Below are 23,261 nucleotides of genomic sequence, written 5' to 3'. Positions count from 1 at the left end.
CCATGCCAGCACATCTGGATTTTGATGACTAATTTCATATTCAAAGGCTGTATTTTATTTTGGAATTTTGTTAAAGTTCATTCTTGCTCTGAGAGGAATTCGACTGAGCATAAATGGAGAGAGGATATGTTAAACGCACAAATAAATGCGGGAGAATATGGGATGCAGGGAGAACATCTATTATTATTTTGCTGTTCTGGCTTGCTTAAGTTTAATTACACGTGACATTTTAGAGCTGCAATCAAAGCAGTACATTGCTGTGAGGGTTCTTATAGCATTCAAAATATATTCTCTGTGGACCTTATCAAAATGCAGCAAATGCCTGACTAGCTTGTGAGCGCACGTTCTGTTATAGGGCTCTCAATATCATTCCCTCGCTGGGTAATGCTTGTTCAATAACATAATACCAATGATCAGAATTCAGCCTACTCCCCTCAGAGATGAGACACTAATTGCTTTATTGATAAGTCTGATAGCCCACTGGTGGTTGATGGCTGACGTCTCATATCATCACAAATTCTGCTTGTATCAACGTGCAACACACAAAGATTAGATCACGCCCAGTACCCTCGCCACCTGCCCCCACCTGTCACCGCAGCAAGTTTTCACCCCACACTTCTCATTGTATTTCATAGCTCATCTCACTACTTACTCTAACACAGCCGAGCTAAAAATAGGCAAAGAGTTCAGATAATGACAAAGAAGGTCACTGCCTGCCTCACTATCTCCGCAAGGTCTGGAAAGGAGCCGGCTGATTGTTCATTTCTATTGTTAGCGACAGCAGACTTAAGAAGATGTTATCCACACATTACGGAGAGATGTGTTGACATCTGTCACCCTGATGATTGATTGCCTGAAGGAGATTCGTCAGTTTGCTCCATTTTGGTTGCTGTTTTACAAGATGCAGTGTGTGTGTGGGTGGGTGGACAGGAGAGCAGTCTATAAATAGAGAAGCCGGTGATGGTGAGGGAGTGATGGAGGCAGGTATGTGTGGCAGCCAGATGGTGCCTTGTGGGGAATATCTCCCAGTGATTTTGTTTGCAAATAGGTCTCTGTAAAGTCGCCGACTCCTCTCCTCCAACTTGCCTGCTGTTATAGGCAGAGCTTTAGGAACTGCCATATCTGATAAAGGTGCTGCAGACTCAAAGATGTCCCGCCGCTTGCCGGAGAGAGAGTGAAAGTGACGCACTGTGACAGGTTTTGTCACTCTCTGAGGCGACCGCCCTACAGATTGTCACAGATAGAAATGGCAGAACCCTGGAAGCAATGACAAATTGTTTTGAGAAAAAGAAGTAGGAGAGAGAGTCATGCCAATATCTGTGGCCTACTTCAGCGCTGTGGTGGGGACGGAGGGGAGCGCACCATCACTCAAGATCTTTGCTTTCACTTCCCATAAAGGAATGTCTAGGTGTCCTGACCCCTCACGGGTGGGATTCTCTCTGCAAACAGAAATAACTGCAGATTTAAGATATATGTTGTTTGGGCTAATCATTAAGCTACCTGCACAACTCTCAACATTTAACTTTACCTAATTGTATCCTGAAGTGTGACACAGGGCTCCAGATTAGCTTCTTAAATTTTGATTGCACCACTGTGCTTAACTTTTTCATTTAGGTGCACCAGCACATAATAACAGGTGCACCCAAAAATCTTTTAGGTGCAGCAATAATACATTTTAAGTGTTATCTTTTTTTGTGAGTTCCCATATACATTAGTCATTTCTTCACACATTATGTAAATGACTGTAAACAGGAATACAGATGCAGATATTTCTTTTTCTTTATTTAAACCATAGCACTAACAAGAACTTGCAACAACCTATCTAAAACTGCCCTGCTGGCCACACACCTATCATGGCACATGACCGAAAGTCCAGCCATGCACTGGCCACATTCCTTGCAATAAATGCAAAGCATAATGTTGAACATTATATCACATCTGAGTCACAGAAATTGGACAAGCCATTTCAGGGTTTCCCACACATTCATTTACTTGTGGCAGCCCGCCATGATCAAAACATGTGCCGCCACGTTTTGATTTTCTATCATTGGAGCTAGACCATTTATTAGGAGTGCCGTTAGTATATATACACCATTCGGCTATTCACTGCTACACACTCTCACAGCGCAGAGCATACTCTGGGCATAGACGAAGAAGCAGAACATCAGTGAAACTTGACCTTTCATTGTGCTGGGTAGGTTTGCTTTCTCTCGCCTCTGCAATAGCTACTCCTCTCATTGATCGATCTGATCTGATCACCTCTGATCGGATCAACTGATCAATTATCCACCCTGCGACATTAAACTCCACAACTGCTGCTGAGGAAAAAAAATTAACTCATGACTTCTGCCTGCGCTGCATTCATATATCATAAAAACCTCTGAATTTAGAGAGGGGACACAGACTGATAGACAAGGACACACAGGCAAGAAAAACAAAAGGAAAAACGTCATCAGCTACCACCACACATAGAGTGTAATTCTGTTGGAAACACTGCATTCTTGGCAAAAAGCATATATTTTGGCCTTTTTGTGTGTGTGAGGCTCTGGCTCTGAGTCAGAGTCAGATGAGGCTGTCTCAGCCGAAGATGTTGGGTTAGGATTAAGCACCTTACCGGGGACAGGGGAGACAGGTGGTGGAGTGGTTACCTCCACAGATGATCTGGGCTGTCTGGTCTGGGCTGGGCCTGTCAGGGTCGTTGACAGGTGTAATGGGCACCGCAGCATTTTTCCTGATGAAAAAACAATCAATAGTTCCCTTCATTTTGAATTAAAGGTGTTTTAAGGTTGCAGAGAAGAATATCAAGATCAGTGTCAATCAGAGGCAAAATAAGGGCGGGTCTTCACAGAGTTCGGGTGGGGGNATTAGGCTACACATACACACACACAGAGACTGACCTGATTTAGGCTACACATACACACACACAGAGACTGACCTGATAACAGACAGACCTGTCAGGCGCACTGGTGCAACCAATGAAAATGTTTAGTAGCACTTAAGTGATTTTTGGTTGCACTCTGGAACCATGTGTTACATAGATCACTGGTTGGAACAGGATTGAATGATGTATACCATTCTCTTCCAAAGCTCCTCTGATTTGAATTTGGGGATGTGAGCATTTATTACACCTAATTTGTCAACAATCCTAGAGGTTGCAGACGATGTATCAAAACAACACATGCTTCGGTTGTCTGATATCTATTAAAGATAAGCTTAAATGTTCTGTCACAAAATGTCCACAGCAAACACATAATCTTTGCATCCTGTGATTCTATACATACATATGTGCACTACGGTCGCCCCTAAAAGACCATGATCCAAGTTATTAGTGGAGACCGTGACTCATCATTGTGCACAGAACACTGCAGGAGCAACACCATGGCAGGCTGTAAATGTTGCAAATTAAGTCTTGTCTCAAAATGACCAAACCGCAAAACTAACAGTGATGGAAGTAGAGAAGGGTGATGGCAAAGCTGGACAGTGCAAAGGAGGGCAGCAGGACTTGTGTCTGTTGACTCCCAGATCCGATGCTGACTGTCAATGAAGTCAGCTAAACTACTTTTGAGCTAGATGCTGATAGGACCTCCTGTACTGCCGTCCAGTGTGACTGAATGTTCGAGTGGCCGCACTGTCAGCAGCCTGGCAAGACAGATGCCGCAAGGAATACTAGGAATTTATAACTGAACTTTGACCGGGAGACACACACCTTTGCTTTCTTTGTGTGAAAGTGAATGATAATGTGAACAAAGGCATTAAAATGTGGGTCTTACAGGTCAAACATGAGCCTCAGGTAGGCTGATATAGGAGTTTAGTGTGGGGCAGTGCACTGAGCTCACACTAACTGGGCAGGGGAGTACAGTCAGTGCATCAGTCTAAGGTGCCAAGTCGACTCTGAACATCATCATTTTGGGACAACCTTAATGTGCACATGAACAATTCTATTATTAGAAAAAATAGAAGTCAAGATTCTCTTTATGTCATCAAGAGAGCAATCCCTGATCTGCTCCACTGAGTGAGCGCGAGTACGACATTGTGAACACTGTAACAGAAGCCAGGGTGATTTCACGGAGATATGGGCACATTTTCTGGTTCGTAACTGCTAGCACCACACCAGATAAAGCTCATTTGGGTGTAAAAGCTCAAACAAACATTTTACGAGTACACAAATTCAATCTCCAATTATTTTTTAATAGAGCTGCTACAGGTTGTTTTTTTTTTTAAATCACTTGAAGTCTTCACTACTTAGGGTTTTTTTGCTCTCCCATCAGTACCTCAGGAGAAACAGGCTCAGGATTTAATATATGTCTAAAATCTGAGGATTAATGATTTTTTTTTTTTTATTTCTTCTCTAAATTTACTGTGGAAGTTTATATTTAATGAATGAAGTTTGCCTTTGTGAGGCAATATCAGTTTTTGTTTTTGGAATTGTTTTAAAGTTAAGTGTTAGCCTACTTAGAAAGTCAATAATGCCTTGGGCTAATGCATCACTGTAAATGGGACCCTATTATAGAATATCTGTTACCTTAAGGTAAAATAGACTGTTTACTTTAAACGGCTCACTCCTCCAGACAGTGAGTCACAGTCACAGGCCTGAGGGCGAAAATGCTTTGTTGATGAGGTCAGAGACGACCTGTTCAAGCTAACAGAGTGGCCACAAGTAACAGTGTGAAAAGAGTGTCTAAGAATAAGCATTAACCATCAACCCTTGGAAGTGTGGATGGCCTATGACAGTGGTAAACCACCCCAGGTACCATTTCTGTTACCTGCCTACAAGATTAGGCCTGTCTCAGCTTGTGATCACCATATTAATAAACAGGGAAAGTACAGAGCCCAGAGTTTGCTGTGGCATGGAGATAACAGTGTCACTATCAGTAAAAGATGAAGGTGATACGCTGGCATGATACGTTTTCCTTAGTGCAAACTGTATTAATTGCCTTACAAACAGCCGAGAATTGACCGAATGCCACGATGTATTATGCAACCATTCTGCCGACCACATGCATCTCTTCATGGCCACAGTCTTTCAGCAGGATAATGCACCATGTAACTAAGCATGTATCATTTCAAGATTACGGGGAACTGAACATGCCTGTCCATGTCAGTGTGTTTCTACCTGTATATCGAGCGCTTAAAGTACAGCACATCATCCTCTACTGACATGCTATGGTTCATGAGGAATAACGCTGCTGCTGCAAACACTGGGAGAACCTTTGTCTGTGAGTTCAAAGTGAAAACAAAGAAGATGGAGCAGAAATTGAATAGCTCTAGATAAATCCCTGAGGTCTACCACCGCCGCCATAAGCAGCAAAGAGAAGGTTAAAATAAAAATAAATTGCATAAATGTTTTTTTTTTCCTCTGAGCCTCAATGTTTTCACTTCGGCAGGGTAGATCCAGCTTTATTTGGTGGGTAATGATATATGGGTTCACACAATAAAAGAAAATGGGAGCACACTTCCATTAAGATAAGCGCTGCAGGCCAAGGAAACCTAGAAATGCCAGTGGCATATTGATTGCATGCCCTGTATTAATAGTAGGGTTAGCTGCTGCTCTCTCAGCCTGGACATTTCATCCAAAGCCACAGCCCAACAACAATGAGCAGCAATGAAAACTAACCCCAAGTTTTAACCAAATGACAAATTGTACAAGTGCTGAACAGCTGAAAGACAGCTGTAGTTAAGTGCACAGCAGCGCAAAGTCCATGGTGGAAAGGTTAATTTGTTCTATAGCTCAATGTTTAATCAAGGCCTAATAGTGTAAATGAGTACGCTGACGTCTGTTAGGTTCTTTAAAAAAAATGCTTTATAGTCACTGTTGGTGGTTCCTTAGGGTGCTGTCAGACCTAGAGTTGTCTTGCTTTGGTCCGAATCAGGGACTCATTTTGTTACAAAGTTGCATAATTGCCTAGAGTTGGTTCGTGATCTCACAGCAGCATTTACAAGCGGACCAGATAAAATGCCTTGCTCGAGAAAGCTGCTCTTGACTGGTCAGAATTTCTGTGCAGGAAAAATCCAGGAAGTAAACAAAACGTTGAAGAAGAGTACGCTTGCAAGATGAATGCGACACTTTCTAATGTCACAATGGAGGGACAACTACGCAGGCTGATTTTAGCGCTGGTCATCGTGGACTATATTGGTCAAATTGTTCATTGTTCAACCATACAGTTTGAAAATGAGATGCTTACTAGAAAACAATGTTTTGATGCATTGGATGCCCTGAATACTTATATTATGGCAGTACAGGAGGAGGCACATATTAACAATCCTCCGGGACTGTAACATGCTCATGTTTGACCCAAACAAAGCGTAATGCTACTGCAGTTGGTTCGTATCGAGGTCGGAACACGATCTCACCACAAACAAACCGCACCAGAGTTTGTTTGTAATTAACTAAAGTTCGTTTGCCCCTTAAGTTTGGTTCATTTGGGCAGGTGTGAACACAGCAATTGCACTTGAGTGTGCACCAAGACAATCGTACTGAGACCTTCTTCAAGAGGTGGTCTCGGTCCGATTGTTTTGGTGCGCACCCGAGTGTGATTGCTCTGTTCACACCTGCCCAAATGAACCACATTTAGGGGGCAAACGAACTTGAGTTTGATTGAACACCCTTTTTCTGTCAGTGATGCTAAATGTGTCAGATAAAAACAACTATCATTTCTCTAGTAAGCACAGACTTTTAGTGAGTGGATATTATGGGAGATGTTGGGTATTATGACACTTGTTCATTGTGACTCACTTTAACAGGCTGGGTTTTAACTTGTGAGTAAGTGTAGCTGTGAGTCTGTGTAACAGTATGGTATCATGAAAAGCCACAAGCAGCTAAAAATTAATCATTTGTGGCAGGTGCAATGAATACAAATTAACATTGATTATTGATCAGTGATCACATGCATATATTTCTAGGTGTAAGCTTATTAACATTATCAGCTGTAAGTATGGTAATATAAACAGCAATAACAAAGCAAGCTCCTGAGCCCAGAGAGCGTTGGTTAGCTATCCTGCATTGTATATACAGGAACAGTGAATTTACATTTCAGTGAGGGATTTATACTCTCTGTTGTTGGCATGTTGTTGATGGATATGTCTTACTTCATCAGGGTCTACGAGCTGTGTGTGTGAACAAGGACAGCTGCTGCACAGTAGAATAGTGCTGTTGTTAAAAAAAGTTACAGCCATGCGCAGCAGATTCATGACTGACGTCTGAATGAACGGAGGGACATGCTCATATAATTCATAATAACCGAATACATTATTGCACGTGTAGCAGAGCTGCAGATGTGGCCTGAATGCTGAATAGTTCGGGTAACGTGTCATGGCGTTTATATGTCAATATTTCTACGGCACATTGATAACAGCTGCCTCTAAATGATTAGTACATGCTACGCACTCACTCACTCACTGCACACTACAAAGCACGAGTAAATACATGTGTATATATTTTGGTAGGTAATGCCGATACTGTCTCCACCACAAAACCAACAGTATTGGTTGTTCAAAGGCTTAAAACAACCTCTGTCCATGTTTTCCTGACAAGTGACCTTTTGAGTCTATGGGAGTAATGACTGTCCTCTCTCGACAGAAAAGGCACAAGTGGTGTGAAGCTGTTACACCTCCATAAAAAGGTTTTGGAGGGAGTTTGTGGAGGATAGTTGACAAAGTACATGGCTTTCAGAACACATTTTACATACTGTCTCCTTAAGCTTTTCATGAAATCAAACTCCCATTTCCTACAGTTTTGGGAAATCCATTTTTTAAATTTTTTTTACAACTATTAAGATTTTTTCTGCGACAGCCATTTGATGTATTTATGTTCAGTAATTACCTCTCTGTATTGTGTTTTTTTTTTTGTGGCAGTCAGCTGGATTCAAATTATATTCCCGCTCACTAGGGATTCACAGAAAACAATGTATGTGTGTAATTCAGCATAGTTTTATCTAAACCTTGCTGTTTGTTTACTCACCTTATTCTGAATCATTTTTAACGCTAACTTTTCCTCCTTTTACTAGGTGTTTATTGCAGTATTTAACTGTGCATGGGTCACTAAATTGACTTGGGCATTTCGTGTTTTTTAACCAAGAATTCACAGCTGCCTAAACTTTGCCAGACCCAACTGTGTCGGATCAAAGAGCATTGAGACATTTTTAAAATGGTCATATTGGTTGTTTTAGAGGGCACTGAAAAAGCTATGACCTATTCTGTTGTGTAGGAGGACATTGGTGAACAAAGTTCTGTTGATGCCTTTTGAAAACCTAAATTGACTTTGTAACTTCACTTTATATTTACTGACTTGAAGGTTTTTCTATTTTCTTCAGCACAGTCAGAATTTAGCAGCCAACACCTTTCACTGCAGGAGCTGCAGCACCTCTGCACTACAGTACACAGAAACAGTGGTTGCTGCTTGCTTAAGACAAATAGTGACAGTGCGTTGACAGTGTGAAGCTGTTACTGAACTCAACACAAATTACGTCAATAAAGAAATCTGGAATGTTATGAACACATAGAGCAACAATGATTTAATTTACTTCCCTGGAACTAGTGTGTCTAGATGTTCGCAGCAGTTGTAACCTGTTGACATAGGTGACAGCAATGTAGACAGCTGGAAGGAGTCTGGCAGCTATTATGGATGATACCTGAGTGATTAACACTACGCAGCACAGCAGTGTTGTCCAGTTTTACACATCCACATATCAGATCCTCTGGCAACAAGCTGTATATTCACATTTTCTTTTCTCGTCACTGACAGAGCTGATAGATCTAACTGCAGAATCTTTAAGGGAAACAGTGCAAACATGCTCTCTGATAAAAAAAAAAAAAGGAAAGCCTTTGGGGTAGTTTTGTTGCACCTTGGTGTATTATTCTAGGTTTTTGGGGGTGTGTAAATCCATTTACACCCCTGGAATTGTGAAATAACACCCATTGCTGTTGCATGGAAACTGTCATTAGGCAGTATCATCTCTCCCCAGCTGAGCAGACAGACAGTGATAGGAGCCATAACAGGAATTTGGAAAGAAGGATTTTTAATTACAAAAAGAGAGCAGGTGATAGCTTCTGCATGGTAACACTAGTCATGGATCATTTCTCACCCAACCATAAATAGAACTCTCCGTCTTGTTGGCTGAGGGGAGTGGATACTGCAAAATATTTTGCTGAGTGGAGGGTTTGCAGTTTCATCCTCACTTAGGATAAAGGCATTGATGGCTGTGTGTGACTGTATATGAGCGATAATGTGACTATGAGAGCGAGGTGCAAATCAACTCTGATGTTGTAAAGAAGTTTTATTGTAGGCTATATTTTTCAAAGATGTGAATATGTTCCTCGCTGATACAAAAGTGGAACAAAGCTGACAATGAGATCCGAAAAAGCTGCGGAAGTTAAATGTGCAAAATAAGTTTGGATGAAGAAGATTATTTTCCTGCCAATCAGTCTTTCGCCTGCTGCCTGGCTGTCTCCCCTCTTTCATCCGTCTGTCCCTCCATCCATCCTCCATCTTTCTTATGTTCCTGCTTTGAATAATGAGGGTGTATTACGACTGTTAGAAGTCGAGACTATAGAGGGATGCCTGTTTGTTTCAAGTAAACTAACATAAGGACATGCGTAAATAAATACTTGTGTGTGCCTAACTATAGTTACATCTGCCTAAGACCAAATTTCTAGAAGTATCTGCAACATAAGATCTCAATGAAGCCTTAAAGGTGGGCTTTTAGTTGGCATTTTCGAAACAAAATGTGTAGATGCTTACTTTGACAACAACTGAGACAAATACCACCAAGTGCACCTTATTGTCTTTTCAGTTTCTATCATTTTCCTCTGATACGGACCATCTTGCAAACTGTTAATTGCCTATTCAAACTACTACTGCTGCTTTTGCTGGTCAGTGCCTCTTTAAAACAATTTAGGGCCAAAATACGGGCCAATTCCAAGAAGCACTTAAAGCTATTATTCCAACATAAACTACATAAGATGTGCATATTTAATTTTCAGTCAGTGTTAATTTATGCTTGACTATGCATACCGTCCGAGGCAAACAGGTTTGGCAGCAGGGAAAAACCGTGTATATAATGTTGTGATATTTTTATGTACTCGCATGTTCACAGCAGTTTTAGTGCTTAGTATTTACCGCTATGGAAAGAATTACATGAGGCATTGTTATTGTAAGAAATAAGTTTAACTGCAGTAGAAATCTCGATGCATTTCCCACACAACACAGAGAGTGTTATTAGGGACCTATGATTTCCCTATGCGCAAACACGGACAGAATCTCAGGAATGACAATAAAAATTGAGTGTAAAGTGTAAAACACATAATGTTGTGGAACTGGCTAAAATGCAGATGCAATTTACAAAAATTGCAGTTTTCCCTACCATTATAAGCGTTTCTTCACAGCACTAAGTGAACAGAAAAAAAACTTTGCTGCTATATTTTTATGTGCAGATACGCTGCTTCTTTCCTCTGCTCTCCATGTGTTTCACCGAGAGCGGTGCTCAGCTCCTCCACAAACACAGGCAGGGCCACACCGGGTTACTTGTCACAAGGGCTTTACTCTGTTATGCCTGTATCTGTCTCAAATTTTAGAATCGGCAGGATTGATCACAGAGGTGTAGGTGATGGCTAGCTTGACTGCAGTCTCTTATTCTGTCAGCCAGGCTAGGTCAAATCCTGTCCTCTTGTGCTTCCCAGGTGGTCCAGAGGCACTGTCTGAGGTTTTCTTGCATCAAGCTAGCCGCCACTTGCATCTCTGTGGTCAAACGGGCAGCTGGAGCTAAAGTAGGAGTGCATCTGGAGTACAACTGTATTCTGACCTGTAAATGAATTGAAACAGCCCAGCATACAAACATGACTAGCACAGCGCCATTTCCACCAAACACTTTTGGTATGATATCTTTGAAACCAAAAGTAACCCTTCAGACATAGTTCCTAGACCCTAGTGTTTCCACCGCAAACAGTACTCTTAAATGTGGGCGTGGTTGTTGTCACTCACTGCTCCATCCAGCTCTCACTGTATTTCCTCATTACTGGTGACACAGATGGAAGCCTGCACCTCGTTTATTTTCCACAGAACGTAGATGCACGCCAACATTTTCAGAATAAAATTTTGTCCTTCTCAGGCAAGCTCAGGGGTTAATGTTGCCGTAGCCCACAGGAAGGACGCTCCACAGCACTTTTTTTTCTCCAAGTGAGGATTAGAATACATGCCGTTCACATAATCTGGGTGAAATTAATATATGTAAACAGCTGAAGATCCACCCATTACTAAAAGTGTGTGTGTCATATAAAAACTAAAGTACTGATCCAAGTTGTCAGTGAGATTTAAGGTGTGTTGATTGATTCACGTTGTCATCTCATGTATTCAGTAAATACAAGTTAAAAGTTAACGTTCCACCTTAAAAGTTTCCAGCAGTCGGCCCAGTGAATTAAGTTATTTTTTCTCCAACTAGAGCTGCTGCAAAAGGCAGCAAAACATCCTTTCATTTTATAGTTACAGTTTACTAATAAAACTCTCCACAGTATGAGCAATGGTAACATGAGCCTCAAAACCAGCCATAACTCAGCCCTGAGCAGAGTGACCATCCGCTACTGACCAATCAACGGACTGCAGTGTTCACAGCTCCACCTTTTAGTACCAGATCTGTGTGCTAGGTACCCCAACAGAGGGTTATCAAAAATGGGGACCGTACAGAACGCTTCCATTGGTACCATCCACAACTTTTCACAGTGGAAACGGAAAGAAAGTGCACCGAACCAAACTGAACTGTACCTGACTGCTTGGAGGAAATGGGGCTTATGTTTGCTTTCTAAAATAAAGTGTTAACACAGTGAAAATAAAAATAGGAAATAAGATCATGAGGAAAAAAATAGTGAGTGCTACACTGGGTTGTGACACTATGTAATTAACTGTAAAAAATAAGGTGCTCTTCAAGGATCGGGCAAATAGTCATATAAAGATAAAAAGCAACGACTGGCCAGCTCACTTAGTGTAGAACTCCATGGTACAGGCAGGCAGTCCAAAAATGCATCCAAGGCATTCTGACTTAGTTAAAAATCCTTCATTAGTAAATGGATAAACCAACGTGTCTCGACTAAAGTCTTCATCAGGGTGTAAAATGCATGCCTGCTGCCTGTACCATGGAGTTTTACAATGAGTGAGCTGGCCAGTCGTTGCTTTTTATCTTTTTAGTTAATAAGATAAATTAGATGATATTCACAGGAAGTATAAACACGTTACCTGCGTCCCTTACAAATTAAGAAATCCCACTTAGTTGTGAAGGAATTTATTAAATTATTGAAAATAGTGCAATGTTGTTTTACATCAAATTCACTGAGATCCATTAAATTATTAATATTTTCCACATCCACCACCACATTATTAGACACTCCTGATGATGAAAAAAATGTGCCTCAATGGTAAAACAAGACTCAGAAAAATTAAATCATGAGTACAGAATTCGGGAAAATCAAAACAGAATTGGAAAAAATTTAAACGGATTACATAGGGAACTCTATCATTAGTCATCAGTACAAAAATGGGATAGCCATGTAGCTACTTATCTGTACTATGTGTCTTTTTTTTCTCTCAGGGTAGACTTGCTGCTTATCTGCTTACCGGTTTGGCCTGTAGACAAACTGGCAGTGTGAAGTGTCAGGGTGAGGGATTTACTGCTGGATTGGGCTGAGCCGGTTCCTGTAGTGTTGTATTCTGCCAGAGAGATTCTCCCCTTTTTTCCCCAGTTTGGGTCAACTACGTTTACCCTCCAACCCACCACACACATAAACACACACACACTTGCCACGCTCAGACACACTGTAATCACTTTAGACCTTCACTGGCCTTCTACAGAAAGACACCATGTTGTTAATGAAAACTCTACTGAGTCATTAAAATGGGTCAGTGTGGCCTGGCTGCGCTCACATGCACACCTTTTATCCCCGCATGTGACCAGCGTGACCTGACAGTACTCAGGCCTAATCCGAGTGCTATCTCAGGGAAGCAGACAGACTGAGGAGCCCCGTAGCATGGCACTACCATCTTTCTCTGGTCATTACCGGCGCTAGGCCTCTCAACACGGATAGAAGCGATGAAGGAGAACCTCAATAAATGATTGGTGCACTCTGCCAGCACCAACGCATGCTGCATCTGCTGCCTCCCTGTTGCTGGAAGACAGAGTTCCCATCTTGCTCCCGCACTGATTGTACAACCCATAACCTCTCCAGCATAATAGTATAAACCTTCCAAATTTGGCCATACAGCAGGTGGATGAGTCTGCCCAGTCTAATGACCTAAATTTGGCTAAGGAAGTGGTTGATTTTCCAGACCTCAAGGACGGCAGAAGCCCACCTCTTCTAAAGCCCCAGAGGGATAAACGAGGCCCATTATACAGTGAAGTTTGTAATGATGCTTTTGATTAGTGAGTTGTCAGGAGGTATTGGCCCTATGCTCATCACAGCGTTGTTTAGCACTTTAAGGCCTCCATAAAGATGAGTGTTTTTTGAGAAAAGATGAAAAAGCAGGGGGCATGTGCCTAATGAAGTCTCAGGCTTATAGGCCCTCTCATGACAGGATAATTACACCAAATGCTTCCAGCGAACACTTCAAAGGACACTTCATCCCTGTGCCAACACCACGCAACGCATCTCACCAATCAAGATGGCCTGACCTAAATCAGGTTCCCCTGGCTTGTCTGTAATGTCTCCCGCCCACAGACCCACTGGACCTCTGCAGAGTCAACTGCATGAGAATCACAACCACACTCACTGTAATTGAAAAGTACAATTAGAATACAGGAATTTGTCTTTCTGACGTTGCTGCAAAAAAAAAAAAAAAGACAAAAGGCGCAGCTGTAAAAATGTCCAGTTCTATTAGCGTAATAATCCAAAGAAAGTCCAGCTTTATAAGATGATGTATGATTTTATCCTAGATCGCAATATAAAACACAGTAGGTCGATTGTACTGAATTTCCATTATCAAGAGTATTGTGCCAAAAGGGACCGCTGCGCAACCAACAATAAAAGAGGCTCTGCAAAACCAGACTGCACCAACCCTTAAAAGATCTTAATCAAGCATTGGCATGGTTGATTCTGGAAGACACGATACCATTTCAAATAGCAGAAAACCCCGGCTTCTTAAGATTATTTGTTTTTCACAAAAGGATGTTCAGTGAAAATATGTGTGTCCTATCTGGGATGCAGTTAAAATATTTGTTTCTTGCCTGAATGTAAGGTATCGTGTTTCCAATATGTTCCAGTGCCATTTTAAGAGTTTCAACATATTTTCATGATAATATTGTAAATAGCAATTATTTTGGCTAGAATAATTATGGCATTAAATTTTGACCCCGTGGCTATTTTATTTTTACATGGAGTGACTATGAAAGACTCACCTCCTGGAAGCTCGCAATGTGGCTGCAATTAAGTTTGTAGTTTGTTCTGTGGCAAAGTATGGAAGTTACGGTTGAGCAGGTGGATTTCAGTGAAGTTTTCACAGCAGCAAGAAAGCATCAAAATGTCTATCAAAATTCTTAAACAACTCCTGAAACATAATTAATCATTCTGGTGTGCACCATCTGCTCAGTAGATTCTAAATAATCATCTTTCTTTTCAACAAAGTATGTCTGAATACTCTGCATCTGTCTCAGTCTTCATACATGACCTTGTTGAGCTCACAAGTAAGCATGTGCATCGGCCCGCCTCCTGCTTCATAAATCGTCTCTCAGCTTTCATGTAATGTGGCCCAAACTTTCAGGCCAACAGCGCTGTGCAGATATCGCACCGTTCTGCATGTTGTTCACATACTGCTGGGTAATATTAAGTACGTAACGAGAAATTTCAAAATGCTCCCAAAGTGCTGTTTCATCCAATAGTGAATAAGATGTCTGGAAGAGATTGCACACGTTTACGAGTCACTGGACAATTTTTATAGTGAATCCAATAAATATTTTCTTTTCAGAGTAAGTCGGGGATGATAAATTAGCTTCTGGGGGATAAGATAAACCATATCAACAATGTGAGTGGCTTGGATGGTCCCCTCTTCACGTCTTGAGGGGAATTAAACTGAGGGGAAGTAAGCATGGGGTAAGGAGTAAGGAGAAACTGCAAAACTGCAGGAGCTAACTGCATTAAAACAATATTTGCAAACGTTTTACTTACGAAGCCAGCATGCAAGGCTATTTTGATAATTGCTGAGACTTCCTAACTGGCATAAACCGCTTCCAGCGCTGGAAGTGTAGCACAGGGGCAGGCTGGAAATCTATTGTGACATGTTGAGAAAGAAATAACACTTAGATGTGTCTGAATGGCTCCACTGAACACATTTTAGATTTTCCCATGAAAAAGCAAAGCCATGCTAGACGTCGGATGCTGCATAATTAACAAACACGCACTGCGAACTTCTCTCAGTCTACTCTGAAAATGACTCCTGGAAGAACGGGTGGCACAGGAACAGATGGAGAGAGGCCACTTGAACACAGCGTAATGAAGCGATCCACAGAAAATTCACTCATACAGCGTGCATTTCAAATGAACCCAGTGAGGGTGTTATGTCTCATTTATTTTGGTAACTCACACCTGATGTATTTTTTACACATGTACAAAATGCATTGCTACAGATGCCATATTTAGGAGCTATTTTTATTCACTGATAAATACTAGAATATTCAATACAGCATCAACTTGGAGAACATGATACTGTGATCATTGCAAACTTGTTAAAGATGCACTTTTACATCGTGTTTGTGTATAAGACTTGCAAAGGTTGGCAACCTCCATCTGTTTACTAGACGGCTAACAAAAAATCTTTTCATACAGAAAGCCATCAATGCACATCAAAACAAGCTTCTCCCGTTCAACATCTGTTTAAAGATCATCAGAGTGATTAGAACATGTGGTAGATTTTCCACTTCTCATCAGAGGCAATTTCATACCCAAATTTTCACATTTGCCGATTTTGACCTCAGCCTGTAATTTTCAGCAACACATTAAACGGTAGTAGTGGTATAAGTTATTCCAGTACTGATGTTCCACTGCATTTTCAATTAGCATTAACAGAGGACAGGCGCTCGCTTGGGAGAAAAGAAACAGGTATCCACTCAGGATAAATAAATCATGATACCAGGCGGAGCTGAATATTAGCGAGAAGGACTCTTGTAATGATAGTGGACAGTATGGAATCTATTTCCCAAACCACCACTCTGCCTGAGAAGAGCCTCTTCTGAGATTTTTTTTTTTTTTTTTTTTTTTTACATTACTGACCATCACTCTGTGTATGATTATCCTTGCCTGTCTTTTCCATCACTGTACCTTTCTGCCACAGACAAGGCTCCAAGTGGCCTCTTTCACTCTGACCCTCAATTACCCGGCCCAATCATCTCAGACAGGTGTTGAGGTACAGTAATAAACCCGCGCCTGATGCTGCCGAGGCAGCCTCTCTTTTAAAGTACCTCTGAGAGCTCTGAAATGACTGAACTCAGTGTTGATCAGGTGCAGTGACCACAGTTGACTCGCGGCTGCCGGCTGATAGTGTGCAGTGAATAAGAAAAAAATAATGTAACAATACCACTTATTGCTCTGTATGGACTGTATAAACAAGATCAGATGTGCTTCAGGTTGGCTGGGCAACCCTGCCTCGGCAGTGAATAAACTATCTTCAAAAATATTATTGAAAAATAAATGTTTACTGTAATTTGTGTGCTTATCACTCACACATTGAATCATAGATATTGTTATATTCATCATCATAGTTTTTAGTAGCTTCCACTAGACACCATTTACACTAAAGAAAGCAAGTTGTCAGCAGAGGCATTGAGAGAAAATTAAAGACTAAAGATAAACTCAAATCCCCAGCACTTACATCCACGCTTATACTATACATTACTGCTTAACTGTGTTGCAAATGGAGTCTTTTCAGTCACAAGGATGTGCCATCACTGCATCATAAACCTTGCAGAGTGGTAGTGCCATAAAGTCCACGGGGGATACACAGCCTAACTCCAGAGGTTTATCACAGCTTCAAGCTGCATAGCCGGAATTTTAAGGAGACAAAACACAATGAGAAGTCAAAAATACTAAATTCACGATTAACAGTTAGTCAGAGGATATGAGTCGGTGTAAATGTGTAACTTTTTGTGTTATCCACCCACACAGGTGTTTTCAATTACTCTGACTGATTAGACTCATGTGCACAGGATCATTAAGTGTTGGTACAGTAAACATGAGCTGCTTATTGCATAGGAAATGAGCGCTGGAGTAATTCTGTTTACCCGTGCAATGTTTGGTCGAATTTCTTATCTTAAATGGGGCCTGCTATTTTACGGTTGCACTACAGGACCTACCATAAGATAATCTCAAATAGACATTTGCTATCTGCCTCACTGATGTGAAGTTATGGTGTGCAGGTGTTCCTCTGTGAAATGTTTCATTGGAAAGTCACATAATTACTTTCGCCCTCTTCTATTTTTGACTCTTGTAGATTTTCATAATGCATTTTCTATTTTTAACACATTGTGCGCATTGTTAATGACTGGCTCCTGATGTGTTCATTCATCCTTTGTGCTAAAGCTATCTGCTCCTCCTATTCACTCCATAGCTCCTTCATCACACATTCTCTGACTGGAAGAAAAAGCAGAGACCAGTGCTCATTGTTGCTGCATAGAGTGTGTGCTGCATTGTGACCTAGAAAGATTCGGCAGAACCCTTCGAGCTGAGACACTTATCAAGCTAAATTAGCCTACATACCGCAGGCAGGGGTCAGGCTAACCAGCGGTGGAAGCTGCCGCAGCTTACAGTTAACACCCGGCAATGCATTTTAAAATGGGAAATAAGCAGGGTCATGATCCGCTGCAGAGAAACAACAGCAACATTTGGGTGATGTTCGGCGACTAGACACATTATTCTTACAATTCCTTTTACATTTCCTTTAAAATGTCACCGTATAGTGTTTGTGTTTAAACTTTTCTAAATACATATCTAAATGACATTTATTTAAAATGACTTTCTGTTCATTGCAATAACTGCTAACCAACCAAATAGTCTATATTGGTGTCACAGCAAAGCTTGTGAAATACATTTGCCAGATAATTTCTTAACTCATTGATTAAATTAAGTCCCTCACTCAAGATGTGTAATCACGTAAACAGAGCAATTCAGCCTCCTCCGGGCCGGAGAAACATCTTACATTAACAACTCCATGAGTAAAAAGTCGGCAAATCACACAGCAAACACGTTGAGTAATTCAAGGATTAGAGATTTCATACAGCCCAATTCCCTCTGGGCAGTCTGCCAATAGAGAAGCACGGTCCAGGTACTCATGAGGTGTACAGTGCCACAACTGGCAGATCTGCAGAGAAGCTCATTGACAGATGAGCCAATGCCATGCATGCAGACATATACAGCAATATACAAATGCAGGAGGTGTGACTTAACGGCATAAAAAAAGGACTCATGATCAGCTATATAAAATGCAGCAGTGAGGAGAATAGCAGCATCTAGTCATCCTTCACAGTGTCTCTCTCTTAAATTTGCAGCTGGTAATGTGAGTCAGTGTTCTTTATTTTTGGTTCAAGGACTCAGTGAGCAAATTTATGTTAGATTCAAATCATCATCTTGATATATTTGCACAAGATCATCAAGCTCCTGGATGTCAGTTGCCATATTTGCAGAGATCATCACCTGAGCTTTTGGTGAGCACGTTATCAGTATGTTTTCGTATACAGTCTGTTACTCATAATTCCTCTTTTAAAGTTGGACAGAGAATGAATGAGGATTTTAATTCTTACACACAGAGATAAGACTTTGTGCTGTTGATACAAACTGGTCTCATTTGTAGTCATAAGAGCCAGAGAGGAGCAAACACTGCAAATAATTACAGAGGCATTAAAAAAGGATGATGTCCCACAAATCTCGGAGTCAAACTACACTTTCTCTGCTGTTCAGCTGCAATTATGTTGGAAACTCATATGTGCATGTTTTTAAAAAAGAAAAAATAAACATTTTGGAGTTTAAACCACTGGGCTTAATTGCTGAACAGGTTGGGGAAATGTATCATTTACAAGCTGCAGGAACGCTGAGTGTTTTCATTTTACAATAGATTGTTGTTGAGAGCAGAACATGCTGATTGAAGGTGCTGAAATGTCAAGTATAGAGGGCTTGGATTTTAGGTGTTGTCAGCAAACCAGTGTGATTTCAGCTGAAGTGCTTTCTATTCATCAAACACTCACCGCTGTGGCTGCTGGTGACAGAAGCATTGAGGTTAATTCAGAGTTAACACTAAATTAAATGCTTTTACGGCGCACATCCTCATGCAGTAGGTGAAATTCTGAGATGATTTTGTTTGACATGGACATCACAATAGCACTAGGAGTAAAATGCACATCAATGTACAAGCATTAAAAGCCCTGGGTTAAGTGTGTGTGTGTGTGTGTGCCGTAAAGCTATATGTCTGTGTAGGGCCATCTCATTCATCCTGGTAGCCGCAGTACAGCATCAAGGCAAACTGAATCAGCCACCCGACTGAGGATGTGCTGCTTTCGCCACTCATCTAAGAGGCTTCTTCAGTTGTTCTCTCTCTCAGAGCTGAAGTAGCCTCTTTGACGAGTCACGACACGTCTTCACTGCTTCATCCTCATTCCAGTGGATATTTAATTTTGTCTTGATGTAGCATAAAGCTAATTTACAACACCTGTCCACAGGAGGCCTTGGTGGAAATAAAAACAATTTTAAAACCATGAACAAACAATTAAGGATTTATGGATGAAAAGTAGTGCAATGGCAAGCTGTAAAGGGAAACAAAGATCTATTAGCAGCTGTGAATAAATCTTAGCTTTTGTTAAACCTGCCTGTGGGGGGTAAATCAGCGGGATGCAAAGCATCTGGAAATTTCATGAAATGTAGTATCGGTTAAGCTGTCACAGAGATTTATAATGAAGTGAGTTTTACAATTAGTACTTTTCTTTAAGTTTATTTCATACTTTTATCAACTTTAGTCATTACAGTGAGTGCATTTACATACTGTATGTGTGAAAAGGCAGATCAGTATGCATTTAGCATTTGTAGTGCTTTTTAAAGTCCCAAAATATGAGTAATAATGAACCCCCTGTGAACATTAAATGGGCCCTGTGGAGTTTCCTTGTAAACAAACAGAAGTGATGTTTACATTCAGTGTTACTCACCGAAACACACTGTGTGTATCCTTGAGGTCTAACAAACATGTCAAGTGCATTTCCTTCCTCATAAAGCATTTGCAAAGCCATTTTTAAAGTATCTTTAATTCTGCATGTTTACCAGCTTGCAGTCTTCTTCTTCCCTGCCTTTGCCTGAGCACAGATGCATATCTTTCCATGTCATTTTCACCTGTTGATCAGTGATATAGCGTGACACCACTGTTACAACTGTGTATAGAGTCCCTTGTCGAATGCACGAGATAAACAAAATAGGGACTCAATCACCAACAAAAAAGCTCCATCGCACTACTAAAGGTCTAAAAGTCCATGAAGAACCCTAGAGTAATGCAGTGGTTGTGCAAAGAGCCCTTTATTCTCCTGCGCTGCTATGGTGTTGTCATGTTAAAATCACACCAGAAGTGCATGTACTATGCCATATGTTCCATGACGCAACTAAACAAGTACAGATGGTTGCAGTCGTTTCCCATTTCAAAATGTTTATACATTGCCAAGCTTTGATGTCAATCTCACCATGTCTGCACAAAGTTTCATTGCAATCCATCCAGTAGTTGTTCAGATATTTCAATCTGGACAAAAGAGGTGGACCACCTGACCAACAAACCGAATTTGCCGTGCAGCTAAAAATAAATGTCAAGAAATTTCTGGATCGAAATTAAATCTCTTTTTGCCTTAAATTTGTTTCTCTATTAGAGATAGTCAAGTAATTCTATATTCCACTACCGACATTAAATTATTAAAGAGTATTTGGGGACTCAAGAAAATAATCTAATGTGAGAAAGGAATATACATTTGCTAACAACAACAACAAAACAAGTGAAATTTTAACTGGGCTTCAATTAGCCCTTTAAACCACATATCTAAAGTTAACAGAAAAAAATAAAATAAAAAAATCAGCAAACTTTCTGTTGCTGCCATAACACCGGTTAGATGCAATGCTGAAGGACCATCTCCAGAGCCCCACTCCTCCTACTCAGTTTAACATCTGCCCAATTAGGACACGCTTATACAGCAGCAGCAGCAGCCAACATCTGACACCAAACCTTTTACTGGTCCCAACAAACTCACACCAACACAGAAATGGCTCGACTCTGACGTTAAATCTGTTAATAAATGTAACATTAGTTGTTTGGAGCTAACAATTAGCCCTGTGACTGTGTGTGTTTGTGTTGGCAGACTCACCAACTGTCCTCAGCATGGAGCTCACACTCTTGCAGTAGTCCCCTAGTGTCTCAGGCTAAACAGAGAGAGTTACAGTGGGGCGCTGAGCAAAGCAATACACTGCACGCAGCTCTGCAATGAAATAAGATTTTACCCATTTTAAATAGCAAAGTAGAGAAGTTATGTTCACATGTGGGAGTTTGGGCGCCAATTTCTCTATATGTTGAAAGAACACTGATGTCAAGGACTCGAGTACCAATACCTATCTCTATCCTCTACAACATTTCATCAGTTCTCTCTCTCTTGTCCTCTCCCTTTTCGATTGCAGGTGGTGGGTCAGATCGATAAACTAACGTCCGACTTTGACTTTGACCTGGAGCCAGATGACTGGACAGTGGCCACAGCCAGCAGCACGTCCAGCAGTGAGCGAGGTTTGGGAGAGGCCTTCAGGCTGGACTTCCTCAATGCAGATGTGCTTTCTGATAGCTGGGAGTTCTGCAGCTACCTTGAGGCTGCAGGCGCAGCTGCCCGCAGACCTGGTGAGCAACCAGGAGATCTGCGACCGGAGCTGGGCCGCGGGACCATCCCCACCCAGACGCAGACCCCCACCCCGCCCCCCTCCACTGCCTCGGTCTACTCCCAGATGAATGGTGGGCTGCCAATCCCCAACGGGCCCCGCATTATCACTCCAGATTCGTCCAGCGAGGAGGCCAGCAGCTCCACACACAGCCACAAGACTTCTCGTACCTCCGGCACAAGAGAAAGAGTCCGCTTCAGCGACAAAATTCTGTACCACGCGTTGTGCTGTGATGACGATGAGGAGGAGGAGCAAGAGGAATTACAGGAGGACAAGAGTGGCTGTGCGACACCAGATAGCGATAGTGAACCCAGTCTCCTGTCGAGCTCAGTAACCCCCAAACGTTCTTCCTCTGAGCACTCACTCCTCCATAACTGTCTGGACCCTTCCTATGTCTCCTCGCCAATGAAGGGGACGACGGGAGCTCACACACTACCCAGGAAAGGTCTCTTAAATCCCGGCTGCCGCAAAAAACTGTTACGAAATAGCAGCACACAAACTGTCTCTGACAAGAGCACCCAAACTGTACTGCCCTATATTCCAACCAAACAGAAAACAAAGGACCACTGAGAAAGCCCTAAGTTTATCATAAATCTCATGAAGAGGACTGTGCATTATTTAATATTAAATACATAGCTCATAGATTAATACACAAATAAATTAATTACTAAATAAATAAATGATATATGGGAAATCACTCGACTACCTACAGTTATTTGAGGCTCAGGGAAAACATGATGAAATGAAGCAAGGCAGATCATTAAGACGAAAGTACTGGTGGACCAAAAGGTTAGTGCCTGTTTTAATGTCAAGAGATACACTGAATGGATTCCCAATGTGTAATCATTTGAAACAATGACAGAGATTATGAAAGCAATCATTTTTACTAGAACATTTTAAGTGTTCAAAAATGGAAGTTGATTATGAAGAGGTCCTTTCCCCTCCTCATACACTATTAGAAGTCACACAAAAAAAGAAAAGAAAATGCTTGTTCCTATAATGTGGATACAAAACGCTGCACATTCTGTACTCTGAATCTGTATAAACATTGTCTTTTTTCATGTTCCAGTTATTTCCAATGTCAAGGGGATTGTTGCTTTCAGCGGGATAATGTATCTAGATGCACATGTCAAGCCTCTTCCTCTCTTTGATGTCAACAAACAAGTTTGAGCGAAGAGCCAGAAAACAATACTATTTACCTGCCCTTGATTTTATAAATCATCTCAATGTGATCTTTTCCTGGTCTGTTGCAGAAACATAGAGACTGGCAGGCAGAAAAACAGATGTATAAAGTAATTTAAGAATGTGCGGCCCACAAAAGTGACATTTCCAATTTTTTTCTTTCCGTCTGTGCCTGCCAG

At 41.3% G+C, this 23,261-nt stretch overlaps 1 protein-coding gene across 2 annotated transcripts in view; it reads left to right on the top strand.

Moving 5' to 3' along the window:
- The window catches only part of insyn1 (inhibitory synaptic factor 1), a 57,376-nt gene extending 34,520 nt beyond the window's left edge, over window positions 1-22,856 (top strand). For both annotated transcript variants that reach the window (XM_050046145.1, XM_050046137.1), the window contains exon 3: window positions 21,652-22,856. In XM_050046145.1, the coding sequence (XP_049902102.1) occupies window positions 21,652-22,470 (819 nt within the window). In that variant the 3' untranslated portion in view covers window positions 22,471-22,856. The remainder of the gene's footprint in view (window positions 1-21,651) is intronic.
- Window positions 22,857-23,261: the final 405 nt, after the last annotated feature.

Source organism: Epinephelus moara, chromosome 1 (genome assembly GCF_006386435.1).
Source record: "Epinephelus moara isolate mb chromosome 1, YSFRI_EMoa_1.0, whole genome shotgun sequence".
Taxonomy (NCBI): domain Eukaryota; kingdom Metazoa; phylum Chordata; class Actinopteri; order Perciformes; family Serranidae; genus Epinephelus; species Epinephelus moara.
The sequence above is the reverse complement of the archived record's forward strand: the minus strand, read 5'-3'. Positions and strand labels throughout refer to the sequence as shown.